Source organism: Apodemus sylvaticus, chromosome 1 (genome assembly GCF_947179515.1).
Source record: "Apodemus sylvaticus chromosome 1, mApoSyl1.1, whole genome shotgun sequence".
NCBI classification, from domain to species: domain Eukaryota; kingdom Metazoa; phylum Chordata; class Mammalia; order Rodentia; family Muridae; genus Apodemus; species Apodemus sylvaticus.
The window spans coordinates 167631159-167649068 of record NC_067472.1 but is presented as its reverse complement, the minus strand read 5'-3'; the positions used below and the strand labels follow the sequence as shown (position 1 = coordinate 167649068).

The window sequence follows — 17910 nt, the reverse complement described above, 5'->3', positions numbered from 1 at the left end:
CTCCCATTTTATTGTGTCTTGACTGTTTATCTTCCCACGCCTGCCGTAAAAAACTTATTATGGTGGTTAGAATTGTAGAGTCATCAATTCAGATTCCAAGCATCCCAGGAAACCATCCCCACCTTACCCACCTCAACTGCATGATTGTAACTATAGTTTATAAACAAGTTACTCTCTCTTTTATGACAGATTTGTGTAAGGAGACCTCTTCTATACTGCTGGGAGCCCCTGATACCAGGGGCAAAAATCACATCTATTTTTATGGCTAAAACTGTCACGGGAATATTTGTGCCTGACACATCTCCACATATAGAAAAGAACATGTCACAGCAGTCTCTCCAAATGCCAGGCATCTGTCAGTCAGGTACAAAGAGTATGTGCTCATTCCAATTATATTCATGGTAGAGAGGATGTATTTCTAGGTCTTAAGTAATCAATATGGTTCTTATATTTTGGCTATGATACAGTAATGTCAAATCTCACAGCCTTGTTCAAAAAACAGGGTCCACATTTCTTTCTTTCTTTTCTTTCTTTCTTTCTTTCTTTCTTTCTTTCTTTCTTTCTTTCTTTCTTTCTTTCTTTCTTTCTTTCTTTCTTTCTTTCTTTCTTTGTTTCTTTTTTATAGTCCTGGCTGTCCTGGAACTCACTCCGTAGACCAGGCTAGCCTCGAACTCAGAAATATGCCTGCCTCTGAACTCAGAAATATGCCTGCCTCTGCCTCCCAAGTGCTGGGATTAAAGGCTTGTACCACCCTGCCCAGCAGGGCCCACATTTCCTATGGAATAAGATCAGACCAGCGACATTTTGTAACTCCATTACCTGCTTTTGTTCCGTGGATGGACAGGAGACCTAAGGTCATTATCAGCATGGTGAGCGCTGTGATTGGATGGGTGTAAAACAATTTTTGTTGAGGGTCTGAGGATGCTTCACAGGAAACCACGGGGCTCCTTTGTCTTTATGTTGAGGCACAGAACAATCACAGACAAAACAGTCATGGTTTTGGACCTGGGCCATTCCCATGGCAACGAAAGTTGCAAAGAAACAGCAAGAAGGCCTCAGAGGAAGTTAGCATGAGAATTTTATTAATGTCAAGAAGGATGCAGACGTGATACTTTCTGATTAATGCTTTTACTCAGGAGAGGTAGAAAAACTAAGAGCTGTTGGAGATGCTGGTGGAGTACTGAGGCATGTCGAGTCCCTCCCGAGGCTGGGAGGAGCGTGGGCAGTGGTCAAGTGCAGCAGGCAGTGCTCGCCCCCGAGCCACCTCTGAGGTCCAGGCAGAGGCTCTTCATCACGGCTCTGCTTTGCTGCTTGACATCTCCACTGTGTTTTCGGCTGTCTCGGGAGTGTCCTGCAGCGCCCTCTGGAGAACCATTTTGAGGGTCTGGTGCTTTAACTGATGCCTGAAGGAGCCCACGAAGAAGTAAATGATGGGGTTGGCACAGCTGTTAACAGCTGTCAGGACGAGTGATGCCAGATAAAGAGCATAAGCAAACACACCGTAATTGATCTTAATCCAGATTAACAGGAACCAGTGGATGCCGAAGGGCAACCCGCAGAGGAGAAAAACCAAAACGGTCAGCATGATGGTCACGTACAATCTGGTGAGCTTCATCCGCCCAGCGCCACAGAGCAACCTGGCCAGCAGAGCCAGGCTGGACAGAAAAAGGACCACAAACAAAAAGATCAGGCACGCGGCAGTAAAGAAGTTCGATGCCAGACACCGGTTGTCATTTTCGTACCTGGTATCTTCTAAGAAGCCACAGAAATATCTATTCAGAATGCAGATCAACAGTGACAGGACCCAGATCGCAGCACACATGACAGTGGATGTGTGTTTTGGGCGGCGGCAGCGATACCAGATGGGGCACAGGACAGACAGGCAGCGCTCGGTGCTGATGGCGCTGAGCATGCTCAGACCCGCGATGTAGGGAACCATCATGACGGTGTTAAAGCACGGGAGAAAGATAATGTCGGGGTATAAAAACTTGAGGAGCAGCAGCGTGGAATCAATGATGTGACAGAGTAGGAAGAGGAAGTCAGCCACGGCCAAGTTTAGGATGTAGACCGAGAAGGCATTCCTGCGCACGCGGAAGCCCAGGAGCCAGAACACAATGGCGTTTCCTGTCAGCCCGACCAGTCCAGAGATGATGATGATCAAGTTTGGGATCAGGGTCCTGCTGTTGAAACTTCCCGGTACGGTTTTGTCCATTGGATTTGTTGTCGGGACTGCCATTGGCGAGGTTGAGGTGTTCAGGGCTAGAAACCCTGCACCGGTGCTGCTGGGAACACGAAGAAGACATGAGGCCTTCCGTATGAACACACTTTTTGTTAAAGACATATTTTATTAACACATATTCATTGGTAACAAGCAAAAGAAACTTATTGTGACCACTACCATTTCATTTTCAGACTCCATTTAGTCATAGAGAGAAACTAAATTCAAGGTCTCAGGACCTAGGAGGAGTTGGGGACTTCCCAAAAGCTAAAACAGCTTCTATTATAAGGAAATAGTTGTCAGAGTCCAGATATCTCAGGGACAGCTTGTAAAGGAACAGCTGCCTGAGCCCAGACACCTCAAGGGCAACGTCTCCATCTTGTTGGCAGCATTAACTAAGTTTCTATTCTTGGGTCCAGGAACTTACTCTCAACCTGATTGGTGAAAACTCCCTTGCTCAACCCCTTATGTTAAAACATGATTGGACAGTGCTACAGCCCATTCTGTTCCCCTACCATTAAGGTTTCATTCTTTAAATAAACTGTACAATATTGCTTCATGGTTCAGTTCTTGAGTCTGTTCTACAGTTCCAATAGACCAGAATCCGCTTGCTTACAATAAATTTTTGTCATCTGCATTGACATGGTATTTGAGTTATGTCGGATTTATGTTGGATTTAAGCAGACCCCACAATATATTAGCTTTATTAGATGATGAGTTTTATTATGAGATTTTCAGATGTTTATAATATGCTTTTTAAATGACCATTAATTGATTTTCAGACTTAGCTTGCCTGTTAGGAATAATGATTTTTGTGTTTCGGGGGAGGTGATACAGGCTAGCAGAGGGCACGCAACTTATTAAGAAAGCCCTGGAACCCACCTCCTCGTCTTTGAGAAGTCCTTTGGAATCATCACCATGGTGTATTGATTATATGTGGATGGGAGAAAAGTCAGAGAAGAAATATTCAAGCCAGGTTTGAGATGGAAGTCTATACTGTAGATTAAGAAACCCCCCATCTTAAAGAAAGTACAGAAAGAGTGAGGAGAAGTTAACCTGGGAGGGAATAGCAGTTGTCCAGGAAGAAACAGAGTCTGGAAGCCTTCTGTATGAGTTCTGGAATCCACAGAAGCCGCCAGGCCAGAGGAGGGTGCAGACAGGCACGGGGGGGGGGGGGGTGAGCACAGGGAGGGTGCAGACAGGCACCTGGAGTGAATGCACACAGGCTTCCTCCTTGTGCTCTCTAAGAGACGCCAGGTCCTAGATCCCAGTGGAATAGAAAAGGGAGCAAATGGAAACCCAGCACACTTTTATTATTATTATTATTATTATTTGGTTTTTTCAAGACAGGGTTTCTCTGTGTAGCCCCGGCTGTCCTGAAACTCACTCTGTAGACCAGGCTGGCCTCGAACTCAGAAATCCACCGGCCTCTGCCTCCCAAGTGCTGGGATTAAAGGCGTGCACCACCACTGCCCGGCTCCAGTACATCTTTTACTTCCAATTAGGGAGCTTAGAAATGTTCAAAGCTAATTTCAAGGCCTGAGGTATTTGTTATATTGAACCAGTAACTTCAAAGGGAACAAGTTATATTTAGTTTGTCGATTAGCATACTTGGGTTTGTAGAATCCTTGTTTAGCATGGCTGAATAAAAAACCCTAGGACTTAATCAGACAAAGGAATAATCTTCTGATCATGACGTGTGAGCCATTTTAATACTCATCCCTGATCTCTTGCAGCGCTGATCAAGGCTCTGTCTTCTCACATCACTCACCATGACCCACTCTCCCCATAATGCCTGCATCACTACACACTCCTCCCTTGGTGCTAATCATCATGACACACTCCCATTGTGATGCTCTACAGCACTCCAGACGATGACATGGTACTCTACCCTTCTACACAATTCCACCATGATGCCCTGCATCACTACACAATCCCACCAGGGTGCTATAACTACACATTCCTGCCGTGATGCTCTACAACACTATATACACCACAGAATCTCTACAGAATTCCATGATGCTCTACATCACATGGGGAACCAGTTATCAAGTTTGATACTCAAGGGTTGCTCAGCCCACAACGTGTGTCCCTTTTGCATCAATCATTAGTCAAGAAAATGCCTACAGACTTGCGTGCCACCCAATCTGATGGAGACATTTTCTCAGTTCTCTCTTGGTTTGTCTAGGTCTGTGTGGAGTTGAAAAAAAAAAAAAAAAACCAATGCAACCAAACCTAACCAAACCAACCAAACAAGAAATACTAAGGCAATAAATAGAAATATTCCTGAGGGCATTTCAAGATTCTCTGGCCATACTCTATTCACTGCATGTTCAAGGGTGCAAGCTAGTACACTAATTTGAAAGACTTTCCTGTGAGACCAATGGGACCCCAGGACATTCTTACACCAGTGGAAATGCTTTCTCAGGTTCATTTGCTGAGGTTCTCAGAGGCTATTGAAATCATGACCCTTGGAAGTCCAGATACTGCTTGAGTTGTTATTAGACATAGCCATTGTCTTGTGTTGTATCCAGAGTATATACTGGATTGTGAAAATTTCCACTGACATTCCAAAGGAAAGCTAGAAAGTCTGGCATGTATAGTAGGGTGGCATTTTTACAGAGGAACCCTCCCCCCCACTTTACTTTAGGGTAAAGTCTAAACTGCAATGGCAATCCCAGGATGTTGGAGATGCCACAGGTAAAGAATTCTGCAGAGGAAAGGCACAAATACCAGAGAGAGGCCAAGTGGGCTACAAACACCAAGACTCTCGGAGCTTAGCTGGCCAAGCCTGTTGGCGCTTAGATCATGATACCATAAGCCCTAGATATTGGACATGGAGTCATGGCATGCTTCCTGCTGGGTTTTGTTTTTACTGTGATACAATCCTTTCTTTCGATTCCTCCATGTATCCCTGTTGGGATGGCGATGTTCACTTTGTGTCGCAGTGTGATGGGATTATATAATTTTTATATTTTTATAGGTGTTCATGGCTGAAAGTGCAACTTGAGTCTCAGTAGAGTCTGAATTTATAATGTTGGATCTGCTAAAGCTTTGGGGACTTTTGCAGTTGGACAGAGTAGAGGACTGGGTGGACTTCTCGTTGTAAGAGACGGAAGTCATTTGAGGCTCAGTAGTAAGACCTTGTGGTTTAAAGTGATGTTTTCGGGTGTCAGGTGGGGAAGGGGTAGACTCTGTCATAGTTCATCTTGACTTTAAATTTGATTATGTTAAAAACGCCTGGGAGATCCCTGAAGCATTATCTCTCCGTGTGTGTGGAAGGTCACCTCCAGAGATTAACTGATGAGAAGGAACACAATAAGAATATTAAACCATTGGTGGACTCCATATGATGGTTGTGTTTGGAGTTGGGGCCTGTTTGGATAAAATAGGTCAGTGGCAGTGTATTTCTTGGGGTCACAGCTTTCTTTGGTGTCTTCTCTGTCTGTCTCCCCTTGCTTATTACACACTGAGGCTTGAAGCTCTCCTGCTGTACAGTTCCACCATCTTGATGTTCATTCACATCACAGTGGGACCAGAAACACAGAGCTGAGCAGCCATGGGCTGAACCCTCTGAGCCGAAATGGACACAGGTACTTAGAATGTTACCTCAGGTACTAGCTACAAAAAGAAACTAATGTAGCGGTAATCATTTTGCCTTTTCTCTTGTACACTGGACATCACAGGGTCTTAAGTCAGGAAGTAGAGAGCGAGGACTGCTCTATCCCTTCTTTGCTTTTAGTCCACTCTCAGATCTCATTCAAGTAACAGGGTGATGCTGCCCACATCCAGGGTGAGCCTTCTCTCCTTATTTAAACCACTCTGGAGATGTTCTCACAGACACGCCCACAGACACCTCCCAGGAAGTTCAGTCAAATTGCCACTGAGGAGCAGCTAACTGCCACGACCTATGTCCTTTTAATAACTGGGCTCTGTTATCTGTGACTTTGTAAGACTTACATGATTAATAACAGCCCGTTTTTTCAGTTTCCAGAACTCCCGTTTAGCAGTTTCCATAACGTTAGCCAAGAGGTTCTGGACTATGTCTTGTGTATCCAGGAATGTTTTCTATTTCCACATCACTTATGAATGACAGATACGCTTGGCATGGTATTCTTGCTCACCAATTATTATTATTATTATTATTATTATTATTATTATTATTTTACTACAGTAGTTAAATGTTTCATGCTGTGTTCTGGATTTTAGGGTTTCTCCCAAGAAGTTCATGGACTGTTTTATTGGGATTTCTTCATTTATAATGCCTTTAAAAACTCCTTTGAATTTTTTTTTCTGTTGATGGGTTGATTGTCATGCTTTGGTAATCCCTTCTTTGTATTGAAGTTCACTGGAGACCTTTGTGTTTTCTGTACACAGATATTTCCTATTTTCCTGAGCAGGGGAATATTTATCCATCATTTATTTAAATATATTCTCTCTCTCTCTCTCTTTCCCCCTCTCTCTTCCTCCTCCTCCTTGTCCTCCTCCTCCTCCTCCTCCTTGTCCTCCTCCTCCTCCTTGTCCTCCTCCTCCTCCTCGTCCTCCTCCTCCTCGTCCTTCTCCTCATGGTCCTCCTCCTTGTCGTCCTTCTCCTCGTGGTCCTCCTCCTTGTCGTCCTTCTCCTCGTCGTCCTCCTCCTTGTTGTCCTCCTCCTCGTCGTCCTCCTCCTCGTCCTCCTCGTCCTCCTTGTCATCCTCCTCGTTGTCCTCCTCCTCGTCCTCCTCGTCCTCCTCCTCCTCCTCCTCCTCCTCCTCCTCCTCCTCCTCCTCCTCCTCCTCCTCCTCCTCCTCTTCTTCTTCTTCTTCTTCTTCTTCTTCTTCTTCTTCTTCTTCTTCTTCTTCTTCTTCTTCTTCTTCTTCTTCTTCTTCTTCTTCTTTGTGACTCACTGTGTAGCTCAGGTTGGCCTTGAGCTCATCTTTCTGTCTCAGTCTCCCAAACTGTGATTATACTATGTGCTGTCACACTTTGTCTTCTTTCTTTTTATTTATTTATTTATTTAAAAAATGTTTGTTTTACATTCTCTCCACATGAGTGTAGTTTCTCATTGTGGCCAGGACAGTGTGTTGGATCACCTGACCCGGAAGTTACAGTCATTTTCAGCTGCCTGACTTGGGTCCAATGCAAGAACAGGGTGCACTCTTACCAGCTGAGCCGTCTCTTCTGTTACACACTCAGTAGGGCTGAGCCGTCTTTCCTGTTATACACTCAGTAGGGCTGAGCTGTCTCTTGGGTTTTGGGTTTTTGCGTGTATATGTGGCAATCTCTCTCTCTCTCTCTCTCTCTCTCTCTCTCTCTCTCTCTCTCTCTGTGTGTGTGTGTGTGTGTGTGTGTGTGCATGGGCACAGGGCAGAGATTGATGTCTGTTGTTGTTTCAGTTGCTTGATAGCTTAGTTTTTAAGACAGAGCATCTCACTGAGCCTACAGCTCACTAATTTAGTCAGACTAATTGGCCCACGAGCCCCCAAGGACCCTCCTGTCTCTGATTTCTTTACCGTTATGTGCCACGCCTGGCTTTTATGTGAGATACCAGGTATTTGAGTTCTGTGTCTCATGCTTATGCAGAAAGCACTTTAGCAACGGAATGATCTTCCCAGAACCTCCCTTCCTTTATTTTGTTCATTAGCGAAGGTCATGACCTCATATTTTCTAGTGCTGGGGACTGAAGCTGAGGTTTGTGCTCGCTAAATACACATAGCGCCCTCAGGCCTCCTTGGAATCTCTTGATCGTGTTGGCAAGCATACCACATGCGTATTCCAGGAACGGGTTATAGATTTAGTGCTCACCATCTGACTTTCTGCACTCAGAGATTGTAAGCAGCTTGCTCATTTACTCTGAGCTCCCAAACTTGATGTTTGTAGCGTTCTTGCTGTTGGGGGTGTTGTCACTATTTCACCACTAGAGGGCGCTCCAAGCCCATGTTTGCCCTAAGTTCATAGGTGGCATTAAAAGGTGCTAGAGGACCACATAAAAAGGGAAAAGGGAAGTTTGCCTTCAGACGTCTCAGACTGGCTCTGTGTTAGATGCAAGCACCTCCTCTGGTTACCACTATGTGCTCAGGCACTGTAGCACTCTTTCTCGCTGTGGTGTACCCATAGCCTTCATACAATGGTTTGGTGTCGATTTCACATCTTTTTATTTCCCCACAGTCATTACTGCCTGGGTTTGGGAGAGGGGTGTAGTGGGCATTGTGGTAGGAAACACCGACACCCCCAAGCACTTGGGAGGAACAGGATATTTCTGTTACGGGCTTCCTTTTGTTGAGGTAAATTCATGGTTAAAAATAGCATGCTCAGATATAGGTGAAGCGGTCCAGGGGAGAACCCAGCCAACAGTGGGCCACTTTTCTTCCCGTCTGGCGTGGGGATAGGTCCAGAGGCTTCACAATGGTCTCTGTCCTGGGAACAGACATCTATGTGGCTCTGGCCAGCATCGGACTTTCTAGCTCCCACTGAATTCTAAGGCAATACCTTGAGGATTCTGCTTTGTCTTAAGCCAGTGGCTGGGACAGTGATGTGCCGTCTGAGGTTAGGAGTTGGATGGTGGGATATGCTGAAGTCAGCTACACCAGAGAGCTAATGGATGAAGGAATCTGCATTATCTCTGGGGCTCACCAAAGCCCAGACTAAGGCTGCTGCTGGAGCAAGTGAAACCCAAACCTGTCCCTTTAGGGGACAGTCTCGGTGGTATGCCAGGGTGGGGTTAGAGAATCAGTATGAAAACGCTGGCTGTGGATGAGGTGTTTTAGCTCTGTCTAGAGTTGGATCTCACTGTAGTGGGTCCGATAGTCTGTAAGGCTAGGTCACATGTTCAGTTCCCTGCCTTACCCCCCAGTGGGTGGAGTCTTCTGTTATGGGGTGGGGCAGAGACAGGGGAGATAGCCCTTAGCCCTGGGCTAGCGTAGTTCCAGAGGCTCAGTTCTCAGCTGCTTGCTTAGGGGAAGGGAATGTGTGGTTCTGACGGGCACTAGGTGTCATAATAAAGCACATGGTACAAGATCCGGACTCAAACTTACTTTACTTTCTTGAAGCAGCAGGGATCTCTAGCATGTGGTGTGTGGGGAGAGGGGATACAGGCAACGTTCCCCGTTCTGCTTCAAAGGTGTCTTTAAAAATACTAAAAACAGGTATTTTAATCTTGTGCCTAGTTCTCCCAGTCTCATGGAGATGCCGTGGTGAATGAATAGGCATTCCACATGAGGATGGATGGGGGAAGGTAGCGAATTATCTGGAACCTTCCCGCATTTCCACCGATCAGCTGCAAGGCTACCAGGAGAAGTGGGTCCTATGGAGAGAGAGAGAGGGTCTCTGCATCCTGGAAACAGGTACTGCAGGAAGGCTCCCCCCTCTCCCCCCCCCCCCCCCCCGTGCTTAATGTTGCCAAGGAGAAGCTGCAAAGTGAAGCCTTTTGGCTTGAGAGACAACATCAAACATTTTTACATAGCCACGCCCCAAATGTATCTTGCACTTCCATTGGATGTGAAGGTCTAGTCTGAGAAACAGTGTGGGTCTAGGGAGTTGATCGTTATCTTGGTCCTGGATCTACTTGGGCAGAAAGTACTAACTGCTAAAGAGGTAATAGAGCCAAACACAAGGGACAGCTACGGCCTAAATTCTGGAGTTCAAGTTTCAGGGTACGAATGCAAGGGGTGTGGGAAGTAAGGTGGTGAGGTATATTAAAGAACCGATTAGTCCCCATAACCAGATATAAATGGACCAAAATGGCTGAAATGCCGGATAACTAATTCAAAAGCCTAGTGTTAAAGATTGTGAACAACCTCATGGTATATTTGAACAAACGGAGGAAGAGAGGGTGCTACTTCAAGTCCAGCTTGGTCTACAAAGCAAGTTCTAGATCAGCCAGGGCTACATGGTGAGACCCTGTCTTAACAAAACAAAACTAAAGGAGCAGCAGCTGCAGCAGCAGCAACAAAACTTGGTGAGAAAAATCAGAAACAAGGACGAGAAGTTCAGCAAGAAAAAAAGAGACTTAAGAAAGAATACCCCAAACTACTCAAAATCAGACCCAAGCCCAAATGGAAATGTTGAAATAAAAAAAAAAACATATTAAGTTAAATAAAAGCCCAGTAGGATGAGCAGCAGGCTTCACCATGCAGAAGATGAGCAGGGACTCAAGACAAGGTCAAGGAAATATTACATCCATGAAGCAATAAAGAAAAGGCAGACGGACATAACTGCAACTTTCAAGAGCTCTGGGCATGGTTAAGAGAACAAACCCCAGAACCCAAGAGTTTAACCTACTTACAAAGCAAAGCACATCAAAATTACGCCTGGAATTCAAAATTCAGAAACACATGCTCTTACAGCCATGCACTTGATAAAAAGAAACAGAAGTGCTGGGTGTCTCTCGTGTCAACCAAAATTGCTATTGGTGACAATATTATTCATCAAAAGTGACAGAGTGGTAAATAACACCTAACCCCCAGACAGGTACAACTAAGCGGTCATGGCCATCAAGTGAACACTACGGACTCCAGAGAGATCCGACACGTCTGAGGAAGAAAGATAGCTACAGACACCAGAGCCCAGAAGGAAAGGAGTGCACAAGAGGAATAGACGAATAGTTGGAAGCTAGTAAGAGTAGCATGTTGAGTAAACCAGAAAGCTTGAAAGATGAGAGAGAGAGAGAGAGAGAGAGAGAGAGAGAGAGAGAGGCATTAAAAGCAACCAGTAAAAGGATGACATCAAATTACAGGCTTCAGAACATACCGCTCAATAATAACCCAGGACTGAACAGTCTTAACTTCCTTTAGGAAGACAAGATGGCAAGATAAAGCCGCTGCTTGACTGCAGGAAGCATCCCTCCATGCAAACACAACGTCTGAGAGGGGAAGGATGAAAACAAAGGGCCAAGAAAGTGAAGGAAAGGAGGCGGGAGCAGCCACACCCATCTCCAGAGGAGGCAGCTTAAGTCAAGTAGGCAGTAGAGACAAAGACTTGCATATGAGTAAAGGGAGTGACCCAAAAGGAAGACACAGGGGTCAGAGGGAAAAACAAGGAGTTGGGAAGAAGGAGGAGATCGGCGGGGGTTGTGGGGGATGAGGGAATGCAAGGGAGGTGAACTTGATGAAAATGCAATATGTACATTATGAAAACGATACAGTAAAATCCAGTATGTACTTAATATGTTAATAAAAAACTGAAAAAAGGAGAATTGTAAGGATTAAAGATACATAGGCGCTAAATGTTGGCACACACAATTTGTAAAGCAAATAACTGCATATAAAATGATCGATAGGCCCAGGAACAAAAATAGTGGCTGACTTCAGCACTCCACTCTCACCAATAAATACTTTATCCAGACAAAGTACTAACAAACCCACTTTAGAGTTAAACTATCCCATAGGTCAAAGAGACTTTACATTTAGAGAATATTCCGTGTGATAGTTGTGGAATGAGATTCTCAACAGACAATGGGCATCTCTCTACAGGAGATCACAATTTAGGTGACCCATGAAATCTCAGCGATGCGATTGCTTAAGCAGAACTTCACAATGACAGCATCAGTTGACATGCCAACGTGGATGGGGGAAACGCACAAGATGCAACTCTAGGTGAAGAACTACAGGGAGTCAATGGCTCTCAAAAGAGGGGGAGAATCAGTTTTCTTTAGGGATAAGTCCCCTGATAGATTATCCAATCCCAAGTCATCAGTCTTAAACACATATCCAGTCAAGCAATACTAAATGATTTTAGCATGTTGTACATGTGTATGTGTATACATGCATGCATATATACATGTGTGTTACAAAGTTATGGATTTTATGGGGGAGTACATGGGAGGAGGAGACAAGAGGAGTTGGAGTGGGGAGAGGTAGAAATGATGTAAAAATAGTACTCATGTATTAAATTCTCAAAAAATTTAATAACCTTTACATATATAAAATAAATTGAAATGATTTCTTTTATCTTACAAGATCACAGTGGTATAAACCAAGAAACCAATAGCAAAGAAACTATGAAGACTTAAAAAAATATGGAGATAGAAACCTTTATAGGATGAAGAAACTAGGGAGGAAATAGAAGATAACAGCGCCAAAAGGTCAGCCCTAAAACATACATACAAAGGACACTATATGGACTACACAGGTTGTGCTTAGGAGTGTGTGTGTGTATACATATATATATATATATATATATATATATATATATGCATGTACATATATGTATATATACATATATATGTACATATATATGAGATATGTATATATATCTCCTATGTATGTAGGTATATATAGGATATGTATACACATATCCTATACACATAGATACATATATGCATGAAATAACAGGGAAAAAAGAGACGGATGGGGAGGGATATGTGGGAGGATTTGGAGAGAAAAATTAAAGGAAGAAATGTAATTAAATCATAATCTCAAGTATAACAATAATATTGGAAAAATAAATAACAAAATTTGCTATTTTGGAAAAAAAATCCAAGAATCATGTGAAAACCACGACAGAATATAAGTAAGTTTCACATACAGTAAAGGCAATGCTAATCGGTAGTTTATAGCTAGGAGTGCTTTTGTTAAAAAATCAGAGCAAACTAAAACAACTTAATGATGTACCCCCAAAGTCAGAAAACCAAGAGCAAGACAAACCCTAGCTGATGGAGGCAATAAAGATCAGGGCAAAGGTCAATGAAGTGCACACCAAAGACACAATACACTGAACCAGTAAAAGGAACTGGGACTCAGAGAACCTAAGCAAGCATCAATAAGATCAGCCAAACAAACCTAAAGTGACAGAGATAAGGCCAAATAAAGTTAGAGATTAAAGAGGAGGCATAATGACAGAGGATTACTAGGGAATATTTTGAAGAGTTATCTGATAAATTGGAGAAATCTAGAAGAAATGGATACATTTCCAGACAATATTAAAATGTAGCAGTTTTCTTATTTGGCAGCAGGAAATGTCTTAGGGTTTTACTGAACAGACACCATGAGCTCTTGCAAGGACAACATTTGGGGCTGGCTTACAGGTTCAGAGGTTCAGTCCATAATCATCAAGGCAGGAACATGGCAGCATCCAGGCAGGCATAGTGCAGGCAGAGCTGAGAGTTCTGTACCTTCATCTGAAGACCTCTGGGAGAAGACTGGCTTCCAGACAGCTATGAAGAGGGTCTTAAAACCCACCCCCACAGTGGCACACCTCCTCCAACAAGACTACACCTCCTAATAGTGCCACTCCCTGGGCCAAGCATATTCAAACCATCACAGGAAATAATACTGAAGAAGAAATCAGGGCAATCGTCATAATCAGTGACCTAGGAAATTCCTAGGAGTAAGTACAGGCAGGCTCAGCAAGAATGGAAGAGTGAAATAGTTAGGTTGAGAGGAAGGAAACTGAAGAAGACACTTAAAGCTTTGGAAAGACCCACCTCTGTCTATTGCCTGTATCAGTAATGTGAAAACGGATTCAGGGGAGTCTCCACAAAAGCCCAGTTGAATTCTTGCACAAATAGGAGTAGAATCCCTACAATTTGTACAGAAGCACAGAAGGCCACAAGTGACCATGGCAACCCTGAGCAAGAGCAGTGCTAGAAGCATCACAGTGTCTGGTTTCAAATGGTGATGACGACCTGTACCAATGACCCGAGAGAGATACCAGTCCAAGAAATGGAAAATAGAGACCAGTGTCGTAGATTAGATGATGCAGCTGTAAAACCACACAGCTACTTATATCTGGCCCCCAACAAAGGTAGGTAAGATAGCCTCTTCAGCAAACAATGCTGTCAAACAGGAAATCCACAGGTAGAAGATTGAAACTACCCCCATCTCTCATGCTGCACAAAAATCAATTAAAATGATCATCCTGGTCAAAATAGCAATAAACAGCAACGGATGCTGGTGAGGACACAGTGAAAACAGATCCCTTAACTACTGGAGGGAATATAAGTTATTGTAGCCAGTAAGGCATCAGCATGCTATCATTCAAAAAATAGAGCTAAAGTTGCCGTAGGCTGCATGTAAGCTGCTTTTTTGGGTGCATAGCTCAAGAAATCAAAGTCAGCATACAATAGAGACAATTATAACTATTATAACCATCACAGTTATAATTATGTTTATTGTGGTCTTATTCACAATAGCCAAATTATGGATTCAACTTACATGCACATAAAAAGATGTATGGGTAAAGTAAACATCCCCTTCCCACATGATAGTTTTATTCATCTATAGAGGAAAAATTGAGGGGACATGGCTCAATGGATCATGTGCTTGGGTTCAGATCATCAGTCCTCTTGTAAAAGGCCATGCATATTTGTGAGTGCCTGTAATATCAGAGCCGGGGGTGTAGACAAGTGAATCACAATGGGCTTGTTTGTGAGCTAGTTTAGCCAATCTCTGAGTTCTACATTCACTGAGAGACACCGTCTCAAAACATGTGGTGGCTGGGGAGATGGTTCAGTGGATAATGTACTTGTGCAAACATGAGGAGTGGAGATCAGATCTCCAGAACCTACTTCTAAGCTGGAGAGATGTGTCAGCCCCCTGTAATCCAAGCGCTTGGGAAGCAGAAACAAGCTATGCTGGCTAATTTTATGCCAACTTGACACAAGCTAGAGCCATCTGAAAGGAGGGAACCTCAAAAATACCTCCTTAAGATCCAGTTGTAGGGTATTTCCTTAATTAATGACTGATGGAGGGGGGTGGGTCCGGCTCATCGTTGTAGTGCCAGCCCTGGACCGGTGGTCCTGGGTTCCGTAAGAAAGCAGGCTGAGCAAGCCTTGAGGAGCAAGGCACTAAGCAGCCTCCCTCTATGGCCTCTGCATCCTCTCCAGCCTCCAGGTCCCAGCCCTGCTTGAGGTCCTGTGTTCACAGTTTCTGATGATGAACTGTTATGTGGAATTGTGAGCAAAATAAACCGTTTCCTACCCAAGGTGCCCCTCCCTACCCCAGTCACCTTTGGTCATGGTTTCATCACAGCAATTCACCCCAGAGCAAGCTGGCAAGCCAGACTAACTGGAATCGGCTAGCTCTAGGTTTAGTGAGAGACCCTGACTCTTTAATAAAGTGTGTGTGTATGGGAGGAGTGTGATCAAGGAAGATACCAAATTTAACTTCTAACCTATACACACATGTGTGTGAGCAATGAAATTATTTTAGATTGAGGAAAATCGAGGGGGTTGGAGAACTAAAAAAAAACCCCACATAACAGTACGATTTGGGATTATTTAGGGGATGGTGGAGAAGAGTAAGAGGACGGGGGTGGGGGTGGGGGGGGAAAGGGTGGTGAAGGTGTGAATCCCATCCAGGCACTGTGTTTACATATGAAATATCATTAGCAAAACCAATTATTTTGTATGATTAATATATCCCGATGAAAAAGATAGTTGTTCAAATTTGTGTCTCAGTGAGGAGATGGTTGCTTATTTGGCTGCTATGTTGCTCTCATACCTTAGTTAATTGATCGTCTTCATATCTTTGAATGTCACTGACATTCTTAAGGAGGATTGGCCTGGTCTGGATTTCTTATCATTTCTCTCTCTGTTTTAAAATCAATGCTGCGGTAGCTTTGTTAGTGTCTTTCAGAGAACTCACAATTTCTTGCGCTATGTCTACTTTTTTTTCCTGATGGCTGGACATTTGTGGGGACAGACACTTCTTTCTCATTTTTCCTGGTGTTCTTTGGCAGGGACAGACTTCCCCCGTCCCTCGGTGCCTAATCTTTCATTCTGAATGGGCAGCTACTGCTGGCTCTGAGCAGTCAGAGCATGCTTTCTGTTTCTCTAGAGAGACGGGCAATAATTCTCTTGGCTCTGGATTTGGGTGGGGTAGCTGGCTGGACTGTTGTTTGGCAAGACTGCTGGCTGACATCTGCAACCCGACTGAGCAAGAGGATGTGCACTCAAGTTGCCTCAAGTCTGCTGGAACACCGCGCATTCTCTGGCTAGAAGGTTCTGTGATTTGAGCTCATCTGTTGAGCAGGTTAGCAGCAAAAGCTTTAGTGGTAGGGAGATCAGGATAGAGTCTCATGAATATTAACTAGCAACTTCCAACCACTCACTGTCCAGCCTGTCTGCACTAAAGTCAGCAAAAGGGATTTTCAGGGTACTTATCTTTTCCTCTGAAGGTCCTCATTGCAACTTGAATATGTTGCCCCAGTTTGGAGTTATGTGTATATAAGCACACAAAAGATATAACAATAGATCCAGAAATAAGTTCTATATAGACTCTTACCTTTCCCCCATTCTTCTTGCTGGATGTAGCAAGCTGGCTTGTGTGGAAGGAAAGATACAGTCACTACAGGATATTTCTTTGCTCTGGAGAAGTGCATTTAAAAGCTGGAAGGAAGTAAAGTTTATCAATACCCCAGACAGCCCTGTGGTTTCCTGCTCAGAGTCCTATTGGCAAGTGGGAGTGTAAGATCTGTGACGTCATGTTCCTCCTGAGACATTTCTTAATCTCTGGTTTTTCTATGCCTTTACCTCTCAACTTGCACTCATCACAACCCCACTGTGTCCCCCTTCCTATAAATGATTGTTTCTTGGAGTTTCCTGCCACCTGGTCAAAAATGCCAAGCAAAAATGAGCCGTGTCTTCAAGCGCTTGGTAGGGATGGAGCAAAGTCTCTAGCTGTTGCTTCATACTTCCCTTGGCCTGGCTTCTCCTTTTCTCTGCTAAAGCAGTGATGTCGGCACATTTCCAGTTTCTTCCAAATAACACAGACCTGCATCAAACGAAAGGCGAGTCTTTCCAAACATTGTTCTTTGGAAGCAATTGCTTGTTAAATTATTTATTCCTCAATATATTAGTAGCTAAGCTTATAGTTTTGATCAGCAAACATTCATTTTTATTTTTATTTTAGAATTTGTCTCTGTAAACAATTATATAATCCAACCCCATGAGGTTCTATGCATACCGGATATACTGAGGAGTGACTAAAAGATCTATCATCTGTCTATTCATCCATCCATCCATCCATCCATCCATCCATCCATCCATCCATCCAAGTATCCATCCATCATCTATCCATTCATCTACCCACCCAGCCACCCACCTTATCTATCTATCTATCTATCTATCTATCTATCTATCTATCTATCTATCTATCCCTATTTCTCTCTCTCTCTCGGGTTGGGATCTCATGTATTCCAAGATGGCCTCAAATTTGCTATATACTTGAGAATAACCCTGAGCTTCTGATTTTCTTGTCGTTTTCTTCCAATGCTGGGATAATAGGCATATGCTACCACATACAATTCATGTGATGCTAGGTATCAACCCCGCGCATGTCAGGGAAATGCTTTGCAAGCTGAGACATGTCCTCCTCTCCAGCCCACAGGTGAGAGATTTAAACAGGTGGTCTGTGTCTGGTGAGTGAGCAGTGGTGAGTGGAGCAAGGGCACCAAGAGTGTGTGCAAAGACTCGACTATAAGAACACACTGTGGAATCTGAATGTAGCAAGCATGGAATTGACACATATCGGCAAGAGACTGGATTGGATATGGGGAGGCCATTGGAGCAGAGGCTTAGGGAAAACAGCTATATAGAGGAGAGGAGGATTGGGCAGATGATGTGGAAATTAAGATTTGGCAATCTGACCATTTAGACTGAGTAAGAGTCATAGAAAATTGGTGCTGAGTCTTGAAATGTTTATAGTCTCAAACCATGTAATAAATGTGTGAACTAGTAATAAAAGGTTTCCAGTATATGCTTTATTTTGAAATAA

General features: G+C 43.8%; 1 protein-coding gene across 2 annotated transcripts; it reads right to left on the bottom strand.

Moving 5' to 3' along the window:
• Positions 1–1060: 1060 nt before the first annotated feature.
• On the bottom strand, positions 1061–16522 carry LOC127668542 (mas-related G-protein coupled receptor member A). 2 transcript variants are annotated; one of them, XM_052162171.1, is made up of 2 exons: positions 16420–16522; positions 1061–2282 (listed from the first exon to the last, which is right to left on the bottom strand). In XM_052162171.1, exons 1-2 carry the CDS (start codon positions 16428–16430, stop codon positions 1292–1294), a joined length of 1002 nt encoding a protein of 333 aa, XP_052018131.1. In that variant the 5' UTR covers positions 16431–16522; the 3' UTR covers positions 1061–1291. The 2 variants fall into 2 exon arrangements, with proteins under 2 accessions (XP_052018131.1, XP_052018140.1); XM_052162180.1 differs by having other exon boundaries at positions 1061–2279.
• Positions 16523–17910: the final 1388 nt, after the last annotated feature.